Source organism: Macaca fascicularis, chromosome 12, assembly GCF_037993035.2.
Source record: "Macaca fascicularis isolate 582-1 chromosome 12, T2T-MFA8v1.1".
NCBI lineage: Eukaryota > Metazoa > Chordata > Mammalia > Primates > Cercopithecidae > Macaca > Macaca fascicularis.
In genome coordinates, this window is record NC_088386.1 from 115111668 (window position 1) to 115125368 (window position 13701).

Below are 13701 nucleotides of genomic sequence, written 5' to 3' on the forward strand. Positions count from 1 at the left end.
TGCTTTATTGGTGACTCTGATGTTGTAACCCGATTTTCCAAAATGCAAACAAACTCTTGGTTAAAAGGTGCCAAGCAAAACAAAGTCATTTTAATTTACAAGGGAATGAATTCCTAGCAAACTGAGTGTTTTCAGAATGCTACAAACACTATTTCACGTTTACATGTGCAAAGATCGTTCTAGGCTCAGATAAATAGGGTTTTCATATACATAAAGCTAGTCATTCAAAAGTTGTCTTGGGAATTCTTCACAGCAAGGGAGGTCCGAGCATTTCAGGATGTCTAGCGTCCCGCCCAGGTTGATGAAATGCCAGTAGCATTCCCTCGAATCCTTTTGACAATGAAAAAATGGCCCATAAATTTCCAAAATGCTCCCGAGGGGGCAGAACCACCTCCTCCAAGAAGGATCCTCAGCAGTCCCAAATACCCTCAGCCAAGCTGCCCAGATTGTTTTCCTTCTTCCAGTGACGACCCAGCCTTGGAGTTCTTCAAGTTCTTGGAATTGTTAAGCACCATGTGACCATCACCATGTGTCAGACCAGTTAGGAGGTCAGGAGAGAGAAGTGTCCTGGTGGCTTGCCTTCAGGAGCTCACAAGGCTCTGCTGGATACAAGGCCTGGCCACTCTCCACGAGATGTGCTTCGGGATCCACAAGGAGAGTGCTCACCCAGAAAAAGTGACAGACGGCCAACTCAGGCACAGGACAGTCACCCTGTGTGTCCCATGGCACCCCAAGTTGAGCAGTACTAAGGGCCCAGGGTCCTAGGAGCAGGAACAAAGTTGGAAATGGGAGGCTATGCCTATCAAACGATAGGAAAGTCCTAAGATGAGGCTGAGAAAAGAGTTTGTGAGATGACAGGATCAGGAAGCAGGGAGGCTTGGATGGCAGACACAGGGAGGAAAGATCTTCAAGGGCTGCCGCAGAAGGAAAAGTCCAGGCCATGCAACTGAAACTGTTTATTGAAACCTCGGTTCTACAAAAGCGTGAAAAACCCTGATACAAAGCAGTGGCCAGAGAGGCCTGGGAAGAGAACACCCGGGAGAGGAACCAGAAGAGAAGGGAACCTAGCAGCAGGACACTAAGAGAAGACTGGATGACAAAAGGTCAGGGTTGAAGGTCCCAGCAGTCCTTGGCTCCATTAGACTAAAGCTAAGGAATGGGAGTGAAAAGTTTCCCTGCCTCACCCAGCAGCTCCCACCTGACCCCATCAGTCCCTGGCTCTTCTGCTTCAGGGACATCACACGGGCCCATGCCAACATATCCTTTCTCCTCTCACCCCACTTCCCTTATCTCCCACATATACCCTTCCATCCTAGAGAACTCAAAATTAAAAGCCCAGAAAATCCCAGGTAGGCAGAGAGGGGCTTCTCCTGTGTCCATCTGGGACATGTCCCTGGTCACCAAGCAGAAGTTCTCCCTGGCGCCATCACTGTCCTGGCCAAGCAGCCAGCCACTGAGATCTAGGAGTGACCTTCAGTCCTTCTGCCCCACCACCCCGTAAGCTCCCACCCAGGAGGACAGGGGACCTGCCAAGGACCCAGAGAGGCAGACAGGTTCTAAATCAAGCTTTGCTCCTCCAGGTTCTCGGAAACTCCCAAACCCTCTTAATGCATTCCTCGCAGCCCTACCTAGCCTGGGAAAATGAAAGACTTGAGGCGAGCCAGCTCCATGACACTGAAAAGGGAACATTGCTGAGGCTGAGGAAGTGACGGAGGCACCGGGCTCCAAGGCCAGTGGGGAGCCAGGCCATAGGTATGGTACCAGGGGCTGGACAGCACAGTGGGGACTGTATGGTTGGGGTGGTGGCAGGCATGGCAGGTTAGGGAGTCTCTCTGGAGCTTCTGGCAAAGGTGGCAATTATGAAGAAGAGTGGGAGGGGCAGGGGGGTCTGGGGGAGGCAATGGTGGAGGAGTCAGTGAGGCCAGAAGACTGCCCCAGAGTGACCGCAGCCCTGTGCTGCCTTTCAGGCAGCTGGAGACATTAGCGGGAGACGGCAGGCATTGTGGCACAGAAGGTATGCAGGGCTCCAGGAGGCAATGGGAGGTCAGTCCAAGGTCAGGCGGCCCAGGTGCAGGGGTGCAGGACAGCCCCAAGGACTGATGTATTACGGCCACCGATGCCACAGCCAGGGCCACACTGCTCACATATGCCACAGCTAACAAGCAGGACAGCTGCAGGAGAGGAGGCAAAAAAGAAGGATTCTGTCTTTAACACATTCACCCCTTGTCTCTAGAAACTTGTGTTCCAGCTGGAGGTCTCTATAGCCATTTATACCCCACTCTGCCCATCTATTCCCAACCCCATATCCTGGGCCTTTCAGCAATCACTTCACACCATCCCACCCTACACACCGGCTTGCTCAAGCTCCCTATCCTTCCGAGCCTCTCCTCACCTTTACCAGCCGCTGGCAGAGGGAGGCCAGGGCCAACTGCCAGGTTGGCTGCTCCAGCAGCACACACAGGTCTGTGTAGGTATACCAGCCCCGCCGCTGTCCCTGCTGCTCAGCCACACTGGGGGAAGTGGAGAATGACAGAGTATGCAACTGTCCTACAGCCAGCCTAGTGGCATCCTCATACCACTCAGGACTCACCAGGAAACACTGGGAAGCTTGTTAAATCCAGATTCCTAGGCTATCTGCTGATCAGAAACTAAGGGTGGGACCAAGACCTATATCTTATTTTTATTTATTTACTTTGTTAAGACAGGATCTTGCTGTCTTCCAGGCTGGAGTGCAGTAGTGCAATCATAGCTCACTGCAGACTTGACGTCCTGGACTCAAGTGATCCTCTCATCTCAGCCTCCTGAGTAGCTGGGATTATGGGTGTACACCACTACAACTGGCTAATATTTTTTTCTGGTAGGGTCAGGTGTCTTGCTATATTGCCCAGCCTGGTCTTGAACTCCTGGACTCAAGCAATCCTCCTGCCTCGCCCTCCCAGAGTGCTAGGATTACAGACCTAACTACGATACCCACCCAAGACATGTATTTTAAATAAGCTGCTTCTCACCTTCCCCAAGGTGATGAAGAAGAGGACAGACAGGTCTGAGAACCACTATCTTGGCAATTTTCTTTCTTGTCTCCTCCCTCCCCCAGTTACAGAGACTCTCATCTCTAGCTCCTATGGCTGAGGCCTCAGTCCCCAAATCCCTCGAGCCCTTCTTCCCAACTCCGAGAACCTACCAGCTCTCCAACCAGCTCAGCACCTCAAAAATCTCCCGAGGGTCAGTGTAGAGATGCCAATCCTGTGAGTAAGGAGAGAGGACATCAAACCAGACTTGGATGAACCACAGTCATTTAATAATAAGAGCCATAGCAAGAACTACAACCGCCACTATGGCTAATGCATATTTGGCACTTACCATGTGCCAGATACTGTCTCAAAAGCTTTTATACATTAATTCATTGAATCACCACCTGCCTGGTTTCACATTATACCCTCCACTAAGGAAGAGGGGAGAAAATGACCCTGAGAATGGTCCGTGCCCACAAGGAGCTAAACATCTAGGGGGAGAGAAAGTATGGACACAAATACTCAGAACCCAATAGGATAAACTCTGACTCAGAGTGTACCCTGTGGGGCCCTGGAGGAATAGAGGTGAGGAAATGTTCCGCTCCTGGTCTCACTGCTCTAGGACATCTCCAAAACCTGTGGTTAGTACTGAAGAGATAAGATAACACAAAAGCACAAAAGGACAGAAAGAGAAATGACAAACCAACAGAAGACTGAGAGAGAACAAAGGACTAAAGGATGATTAAAGACGGGCCAGGGAAACTGAGCAAGAGAGAGAACAGCTACTCACCATGGCACTCAGGAAGCCCCTCTCCAAGGCATTGAGAGTGGGCACGGCCACACCCCCAGCAGCTCCCCATTCATCATTGAAGACCTCCTCCTCCTCCCCTTCATCATAGAGGTACTTACTGGCCACCATCTGCAGAAGAACCAGAAGTGGTGGAGCAGAATTCACAGCAGGCTCCTGGCTCTCTAGAGAGACGGGGAGGGGGTATCTTACCATGGAGATCAGGAACAAGTCAGAGGATGACACGTGCTGCAGGTAGTCTGGGTTTCGGTGGCGGAGCCGTTCAATGTACACCAGAGCCAGCATCATAGCACATGGGGAGATGCATGCCTCCCTGGGTGGTAGAAAGGATCACTAATTAAACCCAAGGGTCCTTCAGCTCTTGCAAGTCTTATGATGCTTGCTCCTGTTATCTTTGGGGAAAAAAAACTATTCTTGGCTGGGCATGGTGGCTCATGCCTATAATCCCAGCAATTTGGAAAACCAAGGTGGGTGGATCATTTGAGGCCAGGAGTTCGACACCAGCCTGGCCAACATGGTGAAACCCCATCTCTACTAAAAATACAAAAATTAGCCAAGGGCGGTGGCATGTGCCTGTAGTCCCAGCTACTGGGGAGGTTGTGGCACAAGAATCACTGGAACCCAGGAGGTGGAGGTTGCAGTGAGCCGAGGTTGTGCCGCTGCACTCCAGCCTGGGTGACAGAGCGAGACTATCTCAAAAAGAGAGAAAAGAAAAGAAAGAAAAAACGATTCCCCTTTCTCTAGGGCCCAAACACTCTCATCCTATCCTCAATTCCAGGCTCACCGGGACACATGAGCTACGTATTTCTTCTGGAGTCGGCGAATAGGGCTGGGGGCTGCCTTCTGGAGCAGTTCCACAGCAATGTCTGCAAGAGACAGAAGGAAGGCCGAGTGAGCAAACAAGCACCCATCCACAACACACCAGTCCCCACTGCTAGCAGAAGAGCCAGATCTGTATTTTCTGAGGCCTTGGGGACAGGACCATAGTAACAAAATAGAGATCAAATTCTCCCACACTGAGACAAAAAGCCCATTCCAAGTTTGAATTTCAGCTCATTCTAACAGAAAAGCATATTGCTCTGTCACGTGAAACTATCCAGATTTGTCTACCGCTGCTGTTCATCTGTGAACATGCCTTGTTTATTTGGGAAACGTATGATGGATATCCTTGGAAAATTAAGTTTTCAATACATAAATCAAGAGTGATTTATATAGACATATGTGGCAGCAATGTTTTTTATTCATTTGGGCTAATAAGAATGAGAAATGCAAACTGCCCTCTTGAACCAAGTACCAACAAGCTAGCAATGAAGAGACAGTGCAGCCACGGGGCAAACCTCGAGTCATTTTAGTGGCTGATGACAACCCCATTTTCATGCTTCTCACTTGTCCAGTCACAAAACACTGCCTAACCTGCCACCGGGCTGGAGAGCTCCTCCAGGCTACAGTCGGCTTCCCAGTCCCAGCCATAGTAGAGCCTCCTTCGGATCCGGGCACTCAGCTTCTGGTGTCCTGGGAGGAACTGAAACAGGGCAGGGGCAGCGGAGGGTGAAGGGCAGGGAAAGGTATGATGCAGCTCCTGGCTCTGGGCTGGAAGGCGGTGCGGGGGACAGTCCGGCCTCGCTTGCCAGGGGGCCCCGTGCCTTACCCAGACCGGCGTTCTGTCAATCGTTTGCCAATGGCAGCCTGGTCCACAGAGGGAGGAATACCCTCAACCCCATCGAGGGCTCCCTGGGAGAAGTTCTCCGAGAAGGGCCCTCGTGTGGCCACCCCTACCCCCATTCCCATACTCCGCGACTCTCCCTCCGGGCCCAAGCGGCCGCGGCCTCGAGGAGGCACTGCTCGAGCAGCTGCCGCCCAATCCCGGCACAGCAGTCAGGAGAGCTCGCGGCGCCGCTCGGGCCCGGAGGGGCGCGCCGAGAGGCTGGGGAAGGGGCGGGCCGCCCACTCACCGTGAAGTCCTGGAAGCCGGCGAGGGAGAAGGTGCCTTCTTCGTCCAGCAGGAGCCCGGTCAGGTCCATCGCACCGCCAGTCGCCGCCCTGCGAAGGTGAACGGAAGGAAACGAGTTGTAGGGGGCTAGCGGAGCTGTCTTTGCCCGCCTGTCCACCTGCCCGCCTGCCTCCCGGGGCTGGCCGCCGCCCTCGCCCTCGCAGCTCCCTCCCCGGACAGCGGAAGGCGGGGCCCGGGCTGGCGGGCGCCTCTTCCTGTTCCGCCCCGGGCTTGGCGCGGCGCGAGGCCCTAGGCCAGGGAAGCGAGGCGTCGAGCAGGCGGGCTGCGCTCACCTCGCGGAGCAAGAGACCCGGCTGCGAGGCGCGTACTCCGCCTGTGCCGCGTCCGCCCGGCGTCTACAAGCCGCTGGGGTGCCGCCCGCAAGTCAGCGCCTGGCACTTCCTGCCTCCAGTCTAGCCCAGCCTCCCGCGCCGACCCGCGGACAGGAGCCGGACTCGAACTCCTGGTCTCACCGAACGTGACCAAGTCCCAGAGCTGAGCCCCAGGCGCCCCTGAGAAATGGGGACACTTCCTAGGGGAGCACGCCGCACTGAGGACGAACAAGCCAGTAGGACCTTTCCGTAGCAATGGAGAAGTTAATGTGAATAAAACGAAACCCACAACAGGAAGCTGTTCCTAGTTGCTTTTTAGAAGGAGAGATTATACACACTCAGCAATGCATATGAAAAGCGTCTGAAAGGATACACGACATTTAGCAGTGGGTGAACTATGAAAAGGAAGAGAAACTCAGGGTTTTTTGTTTTTTTTGTAGTGTAATTTGAACTTTTAAACTTAAGGCTACTGCGGAAATTGTGATATTAAGCGAATGTAAGGCCTCAAAAACGTGTCAACACGTCCACCCAAAAGTAAACTGCACCCAACCAAGGTTTTGTTTTTAAACCCATCTCCCGCCTCCGATCTCATGATTGAGTAGGCCAAGGTGGGAAGGAGCTCCGGTATGTGGAAGTGGGAACGTTTAAGGAGATAGGAAATCAACAACTTTTCTGAGTAGATGAAGCTGTTTTCGAGTCTGTCGAGTCACGCGCTGGTGTGTTTGTTTGCCCACTGAGGGGAGGGAACTGGGAGGGCCAGTGCGATGAGGGTTGAGTAATGGGACGGCCACCGCCCTTCCCGAGCAGAAGCAGATCCTACTGGGGATACTGGGAGTCTGGAAGCCCACTTCCTGCTCCACACCGTGGATACCGGGGCAGCACCACACTCCCTAGCCACCCTGCCCACTGTGGGATAAGAAAACGGCTCGACTGCCCAGACCGGGAACCGGACTTGGACCCCGGGTGACTTCGGCAACCAGAAAACGAACCTGTGCATGCGAAGGGTCAGCGGCCGCCGACGAGTCAGCGGCAGCTGCCAGCGCGCACGCGCGGGCCGCCCTATCCGGGCGGTTAGGCCGCGTCACGTGACGGGCTCAGCGCTCCGCCGTCACGTGACGCCCGTCCGCAAGCTCTGCCGTCCTCCGCTGCGCCCCCTTCCGCCTGACGCGCCCCCGGCGGCGGCCGCGCAGCCCTGGCTCCTCGCGGGCTCGGGCGGCGGCTGCGGCGGGGCTATGGCGAGCGGCGGTGGCGGGGGTAACACCGGCGCGGGTGCGGGGCCGGGGATGGGCCTGAGCCTCGGCCTGGGTCTGGGTCTGAGCCTAGGCATGAGTGAGGCCACCAGCGAGGCAGAGGAGGAGGCGGCCACGGCCGAGGCGGTGGGACGCCTGGCCACGACGCTGTGGCTGCGGCTCCGCGGCTGGGAGGCGGTGCTGGCGGCGGCGCAGCGGTTGCTGGTGTGGGAGAAGCCGCTGCACAGCCTGGTCACGGCTGCCGCGCTCAACGGCCTCTTCTGGTAACGGCCGCGGAGGAGGGGGCGGGGCCGGGATGAGCGGGAGAGCTTGGGAGGGAGGGGTCGAGAGCACCATTCCCCTTTCTGGGTTATCACTTGGCCTGGGGGGCATGACCCGTACCCAGTTTTTGCAGGCTGACATCCGCTTAGATTTCTTCCGTCTCTGAGTCGTGAGTCGCGAGTCGCGAGTCGCGAGTCAGGCCTGGAGGTGCCATTCCCCCATCAGTAGGCGCCTTTCCACCTTCTGAGACGGATGCATGAGTCTCTCTCACCCACTCACTGCTGAGGTGCCTGTCTCTCCCTAAGGTTGCTGTCTTCCTCGTCCCTTCGGCCCTTTTTCCTACTCAGCGTCTCACTTTTGGCCTATTTTCTGCTGGATCTCTGGCAGCCTCGTTTTCTCCCTGACGTGTCAGGTGAGTGTTTCTTCATTCGGTAAGCACCCATTGGGCACTTGCTTGGTGCCTGATTCCGCTGGGTGGAGTTAAATGGTGAGGGGGAACGTACAGCAGGCCACCTGCCTCCCAGGCATAGCCCACTTCCTTTTTGTAGGGAATTCCCTAAAATGAAAATTGCCCCTTTCCCAAATTAATGCTACTGTAGGTGCAGTGGTTAAAATGGTGAAGTCTGCAGCCATATTGCCTGGGTTCCATTCCCTGCTCTGCCACCTACCATGTCTGTGACCTTGTAAAAGTAGCTCAATCTCTGTTTGCCTCAATTTCCTTATCTGTAAAACACGGATGATAGATTTTATTTCATAGAGAGGTGAGAAGAGGATTAATGAGTTAATACACATCCTATGCTTATGATAGTGCTTTACATGTAAGCTGTATAAATAGAACGTCAGTGTTGTTTTTCTTGTTATCCATATAATTTGCTTAATAGGTGACAGGCTGTGTGTGAGTTGCTTGGGAGATAAGCATGAGTAAAATGTAGTTCTCATGTTGGAGAAGATTAATGTCTAAAGAAGGAGACAGAGGCAAACAAAAACATGTAACAGCTCCCCCATTGGTATCTGAAGAAAGTGCTCTGGGGCTGCAGAGGAGGGACAGCGATTTCTGCCTTGGGAAGTGTCTCCCAGGGCCCCTACCACTCAATAATTTGTCCCTCTCCGCTCTCTCTAGCATCATCCCCAGAGGAGCCACACTCTGACAGGTGAGTACAGGCCACCTCTTGAAGACAAATGCCCACATCCTGTCCTGCTTGCCGGTGCCGGTGTCACCAAGGAGCAGGGCAGTGCCCCAGCATTGTGAATGAACTGGTAACAAGCCATGGGTTTTTCATGGTCCTAGGCACCTGTGTAGGTGGTTTTGTGCCTGCTCCTTTTGGGGCAGAGGGTTGGGTCCTCCTGGCTTTGCTTCCTAAGACCAGGACAGCCTCCTTTTGGGAGGTGGGGTTGTTTACTTTTTTAGATTAAAGATGTCATTGGCATTCTCAGAGGGATTTAAGTGTCTAGGAATCTGGTATCTGAGGCCTCTAGGGGTTATGTCATGTCTCCCCAGTGAGGGTGCGGGGTCAGGCGCCCGGCCGCACCTGCTGAGTGTGCCCGAGTTGTGCAGATACCTGGCTGAGAGCTGGCTCACCTTCCAGATTCACCTGCAGGAGCTGCTGCAGTACAAGAGGCAGAATCCAGCTCAGGTAACCTCCCCTACATCATATAACAGTTCACTACACTGAAGGGGTGTAGAGGTGGTGGGGAATGGGAGTGGAGCGATGTAAATTCCCGGGTTGAAGACCCTGAAAGAAGAGGCCTGGGTGCCTTTTTGAGGCAACATTCACAGCTAGTCCCTCGTGCAGGAGGCAGTCTCACCTCAGGAAATAAGCTTCTGATAGCCTGACGCTTTTCTCCTGCCAAGGCAGACGAGTGTGAATTATAGGTGGTGGGTACTATCTATTGGCAGCTTCCTGAATTGGTGGTCTTGAGCATCCTCTTAAGCAAACTGGACCACCCCATTCCTCGAGGACATACCTATCCTACCAGCTGAGCAGTAGTTTTTTACCCAGCTGAGCGGGGCGCATATCTCAGTGTGCTGTTCTTAGACTTGTGCTCTTCTCTGCAGTTCTGTGTTCGAGTCTGCTCTGGCTGTGCTGTGTTGGCTGTGCTGGGACACTATGTTCCAGGGATTATGATTTCCTACATTGTCTGTGAGTAGGGTCTGTCCCTGCCCTATTTAAAGCCCTCTCCTTTCTTCTTTCCTTGGACTGACCCAGAGGAAAGACTATGGTCTCTGCTCAGTTTCTGATTTGTGGAGATCTCCAGGGATGCTTTAGTATTAGTAACTGTGGAAGACTTAACCTGGGGAGGAGGGCAGTGGATGTGGCAAGAAGAGGTTGGCACTGACTTGGGAAAGGACCTTGCCTACCTTCAGCACTTCAGTTTAGGGACCAGCTGAATGGGGGCTCTTAGGAAATTGACGTAGGGAGCTCTTAGTTGACATTCTTAACCCATAGTGTTGAGTATCCTGCTGTGGCCCCTGGTGGTTTATCATGAGCTGATCCAGAGGATGTACACTCGCCTGGAGCCCCTGCTCATGCAGCTGGACTACAGCATGAAGGCAGAAGCCAATGCCCTGCATCACAAACACGACAAGAGGAGTAAGGGGCTGCCCTAATCCAGGAGGGTGAAAGAGCGGGAGGGCCTTGGTTTGGGGCTCATGCGATGCCCTGGAATTGAGATCTTCTCCAGTTCTTTAACTGTATTTGTCTCCCCTCCCATCATTCATGCTTGGTCACTGCTCTACTACTCTTGCTTTTCTAGAGCGGCAAGGGAAGAATGCACCCTCAGGAGGTGATGAGCCACTGGCAGAGACAGAGAGCGAAAGCGAGGCAGAGCTGGCTGGCTTCTCCCCAGTGGTGAGGTCCAGGGAAGACGGGGTGTCAAACAGAAAGCCAGAGGAAAAAATATTTCTGCTTTGGAGCTGCCACCTCCAAAGGCTGTGGAAGCCAGAGGTTTTGGGAGAGGGGATGCTCCTGATAAATTGGTTCTCTTAGCCCCTCACATGTCGTGTTCATCCTGGTTCTCCTGCCAGGTGGATGTGAAGAAAACAGCATTGGCCTTGGCCATTACAGACTCAGAGCTGTCAGATGAGGAGGCTTCTATCTTGGAGAGTGGTGGCTTCTCCGTATCCCGGGCCACAACTCCGCAGCTGACTGATGTCTCCGAGGGTACGGGTAGCCCTTTGTTGCCCTGCTGCACCCCCCTACAATCTTTGTGTTACCTACCATGGGTACTTGCTGTGCTCTTTGGCCCACTGACTCTAATTCTACTCAGCTCCTAAAAGACCTTAACACCTAGGGCTTGGCCCAGCTTTCCATGTCTTGAATTCTCATCCTTAAACTCATTGGCTGTTGTGGCTAATCAGAGCAGCAGCAGGCCCATCCTTAATTCTTTGTTCTCTGCACAGATTTGGACCAGCAGAGCCTGCCAAGTGAACCAGAGGAGACCCTAAGCCGGGACCTGGGGGAGGGAGAGGAGGCAGAGCTGGCCCCTCCCGAAGACCTGCTGGGCCGTCCTCAAGCCTTGTCAAGGCAAGCCCTGGACTCAGAGGAAGAGGAAGAAGATGTGGCAGCTAAGGAAACCTTGCTTCGGCTCTCATCCCCCCTCCACTTTGTGAACACGCACTTCAATGGGGCAGGGTCCCCCCCAGATGGAGTGAAATGCTCCCCTGGAGGACCAGTGGAAACACTGAGCCCCGAGACAGTGAGTGGTGGCCTCACTGCTCTGCCCAGCACCCTGTCACCTCCACTTTGCCTTGCTGGAAGTGACCTGGCCCCCTCCCCTTCCATTCTCCCACCTATTCCCCAGGACTCACCCCAGCCCCTGCCTGCCCCTGAGGAAGAAGAGGCACTCACCACTGAGGACTTTGAGTTGCTGGATCAGGGGGAGCTGGAGCAGCTAAATGCAGAGCTGGGCTTGGAGCCAGAGACACCTCCAAAACCCCCTGATGCTCCACCCCTGGGGCCCGACACCCATTCTCTGGTACAGTCAGACCAAGAAGCTCAGGCCATGGCAGAGCCATGAGCCACTGGGGAAGGAGCTGCAGGCACAGTAGGGCTTCCTGGCTAGGAGTGTTGCTGTTTCCTCCTTTGCCTACCACTCTGGGGAGGGGCAGTGCGTGGGGAAGCTGGCTGTCGGATGGTAGCCATTCCACCCTCTGCCTGCTTGCTGTCCTGGGGGCATGGTGCAGTACCTGTGCCTAGGATTGGTTTTAAATTTGTAAATAATTTTCCATTTGGGTTAGTGGATGTGAACAGTGCTAGGGAAGTCCTTCCCACAGCCTGTGCTTGCCTCCCTGCCTCATCTCTATTCTCATTCCACTATGCCCCAAGCCCTGGTGGTCTGGCCCTTTCTTTTTCCTCCTATCCTCAGGGACCTGTGCTGCTGTGCCCTCATGTCCCACTTGGTTGTTTAGTTAAGGCACTTTATAATTTTTCTCTCTTGTGTTCCTTTCTGCTTTATTTCCCTGCTGTGTCCTGTCCTTAGCAGCTCAACCCCATCCTTTGCCAGCTCCTCCTATCCCATGGGCACTGGCCAAGCTTTAGGGAGGCTCCTGGTCTGGGAAGTAAAAAGTAAACGTGGGGCAGTGGGTCAGGCCAGTAGTTACACTGTTAAGTCACTGTAGTCTGTGTAACCTTCACTGCATCCTTGCCCCATTCAGCCCGGCCTTTCATGATGCAGGAGAGCAGGGATCCCACAGTACATGCGCTAGCACTGGAGTTGGTGAGCATGCGCTCTGTCTTGAGATGAGGAGCTTCCTTACTGCTCCTCTGGGTGATCCAAGTGTAGTGGGACCCTCTGCTAGGGTCAGGAAGTGGACAGTAACATCTGTGCAGGTGTTGACTTGAAAAATAAAGTGTTGATTGGCTAGAACTGCTGCCTCCCTGACTGTGAGCTGCCTTCCACCCCCTGCACTGCACTTTGTTCTCTCCTCACCCTTACCTGCTTCACCCTAGTCTGTTCTGGCTGTTTATTACCTTGTTGCAAAACACGGCGGAAGCAAGGATTACCTTGACAACCCTAGCTTCTCCTTAGCCATCTTCCCTGACAGTGTGATCTGTTTAGTGAGATTTAGCATGTGTGAATAAAGTGTATGCAGGAGGAAGTTGCCTTGTCTTCCCAATCAGTAGAAATTTGGGACCATAACAATTATGTTTTACTATGTGGCCTACAACCTTAACACTGTTTTCTTAAGAAGTCTTCACCCATCTACGTGCTAACAACTCAGCCCAGATTTGTCTACGCTGGGGAAGCCAAACAAGCAATAGAGGACCTTTACAAACTGTGTTAGAAATGAGTTGGAGCCAAGGAACACTGAAGAAATAGTATCTTAACAGTTACTGAGTCCATTGTATGTGCTTGGCTCTGCTCTGAGTAATTTATAGGTATTAAGATTTTTGCTCACAGCTCAGATATGTACTATTATTAACTTCATTTTATAGACAGGTGGTTTCCTGAAGGCCACAGGTACCAGTAAATTGTGGAGCCAGAACCCAAACCCAAGCAGTTTTGGCTTCAGCAAATGCATCAAACAGCGCCTGTCCATTAATAGGGCACAGGTAGGAAGATGCACAAGGATGTGGGAACTATAGAGAACCAATCTGATAACCTTGGCTTAACAGAGTGGACATGGCAAGGCTTCCTCTGCACAGAACTGAGCAGATGGCCTCCTTTATGAGTTCATGTCCTCCGCCTTCAGCTGGAGGTACCATATGGCAATGCTACCTGTCTTTCTGCTGGAGGTACCATATGGTAATGTTACCTGTCTTTCTGAGGTTGACTTTTATGCCCTGTCTTTCCTAAGTGTGTAAGAATTTTTCTGTTTGCTTCACATTTGACTGAGAATCATTCCAGGGTTTGACTGAGCCCCTGTCCTGTGTCACTGAAGGAACTCGAACTTTTCCATCATTTAGAGATTTCAGAGGGGAATGGGAAAACAGTTCTAATCAATAAGCAAGCAATTCAAGAAAAAGAATTAACCAATCAGACAATGGCTGCCACATGTCCTATCTTTAATCCATTTTCTTACTAAGATTGGACATTGACAATAGAACCA

At 53.0% G+C, this 13701-nt stretch overlaps 2 protein-coding genes across 4 annotated transcripts; one reads left to right on the top strand and one right to left on the bottom strand.

Moving 5' to 3' along the window:
* Nucleotides 1–941: 941 nt before the first annotated feature.
* CNPPD1 (cyclin Pas1/PHO80 domain containing 1) lies at nt 942–7169 on the bottom strand. Of its 2 annotated transcripts, XM_074010189.1 has the most exons (10): nt 7131–7169; nt 6103–6384; nt 5772–5859; nt 5233–5341; nt 4604–4685; nt 4012–4132; nt 3802–3930; nt 3182–3243; nt 2393–2510; nt 942–2171 (listed from the first exon to the last, which is right to left on the bottom strand). In XM_074010189.1, exons 3-10 carry the CDS (start codon nt 5838–5840, stop codon nt 1629–1631), a joined length of 1233 nt encoding a protein of 410 aa, XP_073866290.1. In that variant the 5' UTR covers nt 5841–5859; nt 6103–6384; nt 7131–7169; the 3' UTR covers nt 942–1628. The 2 variants fall into 2 exon arrangements, with proteins under 2 accessions (XP_073866290.1, XP_005574401.1); XM_005574344.5 differs by lacking the exon at nt 6103–6384.
* Nucleotides 7170–7295: 126 nt separating this feature from the next.
* RETREG2 (reticulophagy regulator family member 2) lies at nt 7296–12750 on the top strand. 2 transcript variants are annotated; one of them, XM_005574341.4, is made up of 9 exons: nt 7296–7654; nt 7958–8064; nt 8773–8803; nt 9151–9286; nt 9709–9793; nt 10100–10243; nt 10407–10501; nt 10678–10813; nt 11053–12750. In XM_005574341.4, the coding sequence occupies exons 1-9, from the start codon at nt 7374–7376 to the stop codon at nt 11667–11669; spliced, it is 1632 nt and encodes a 543-aa protein (XP_005574398.4). In that variant the 5' UTR covers nt 7296–7373; the 3' UTR covers nt 11670–12750. The 2 variants fall into 2 exon arrangements, with proteins under 2 accessions (XP_005574398.4, XP_073866277.1); XM_074010176.1 differs by having other exon boundaries at nt 9239–9286.
* Nucleotides 12751–13701: the final 951 nt, after the last annotated feature.

What these genes read in the sequence shown, in the direction of transcription:
- RETREG2 (XM_005574341.4), top strand. Translation starts at nt 7,374, where the DNA reads ATGGCGAGCGGCGGTGGCGGGGGTAACACCGGCGCGGGTGCGGGGCCG. An exon ending in AGAGGCAGAATCCAGCTCAG is followed by an intron (nt 9,287 to 9,708) that starts GTAACCTCCCCT and finishes TCTTCTCTGCAG; the next exon opens with TTCTGTGTTCGAGTCTGCTC. An exon ending in TCACAAACACGACAAGAGGA is followed by an intron (nt 10,244 to 10,406) that starts GTAAGGGGCTGC and finishes TTGCTTTTCTAG; the next exon opens with AGCGGCAAGGGAAGAATGCA.
- CNPPD1 (XM_005574344.5), bottom strand. An exon ending in ACTTGTTCCTGATCTCCATG is followed by an intron (nt 3,931 to 4,011) that starts GTAAGATACCCC and finishes GTTCTTCTGCAG; the next exon opens with ATGGTGGCCAGTAAGTACCT. An exon ending in CTGAGCTGGTTGGAGAGCTG is followed by an intron (nt 2,511 to 3,181) that starts GTAGGTTCTCGG and finishes CACTTCCCCCAG; the next exon opens with TGTGGCTGAGCAGCAGGGAC.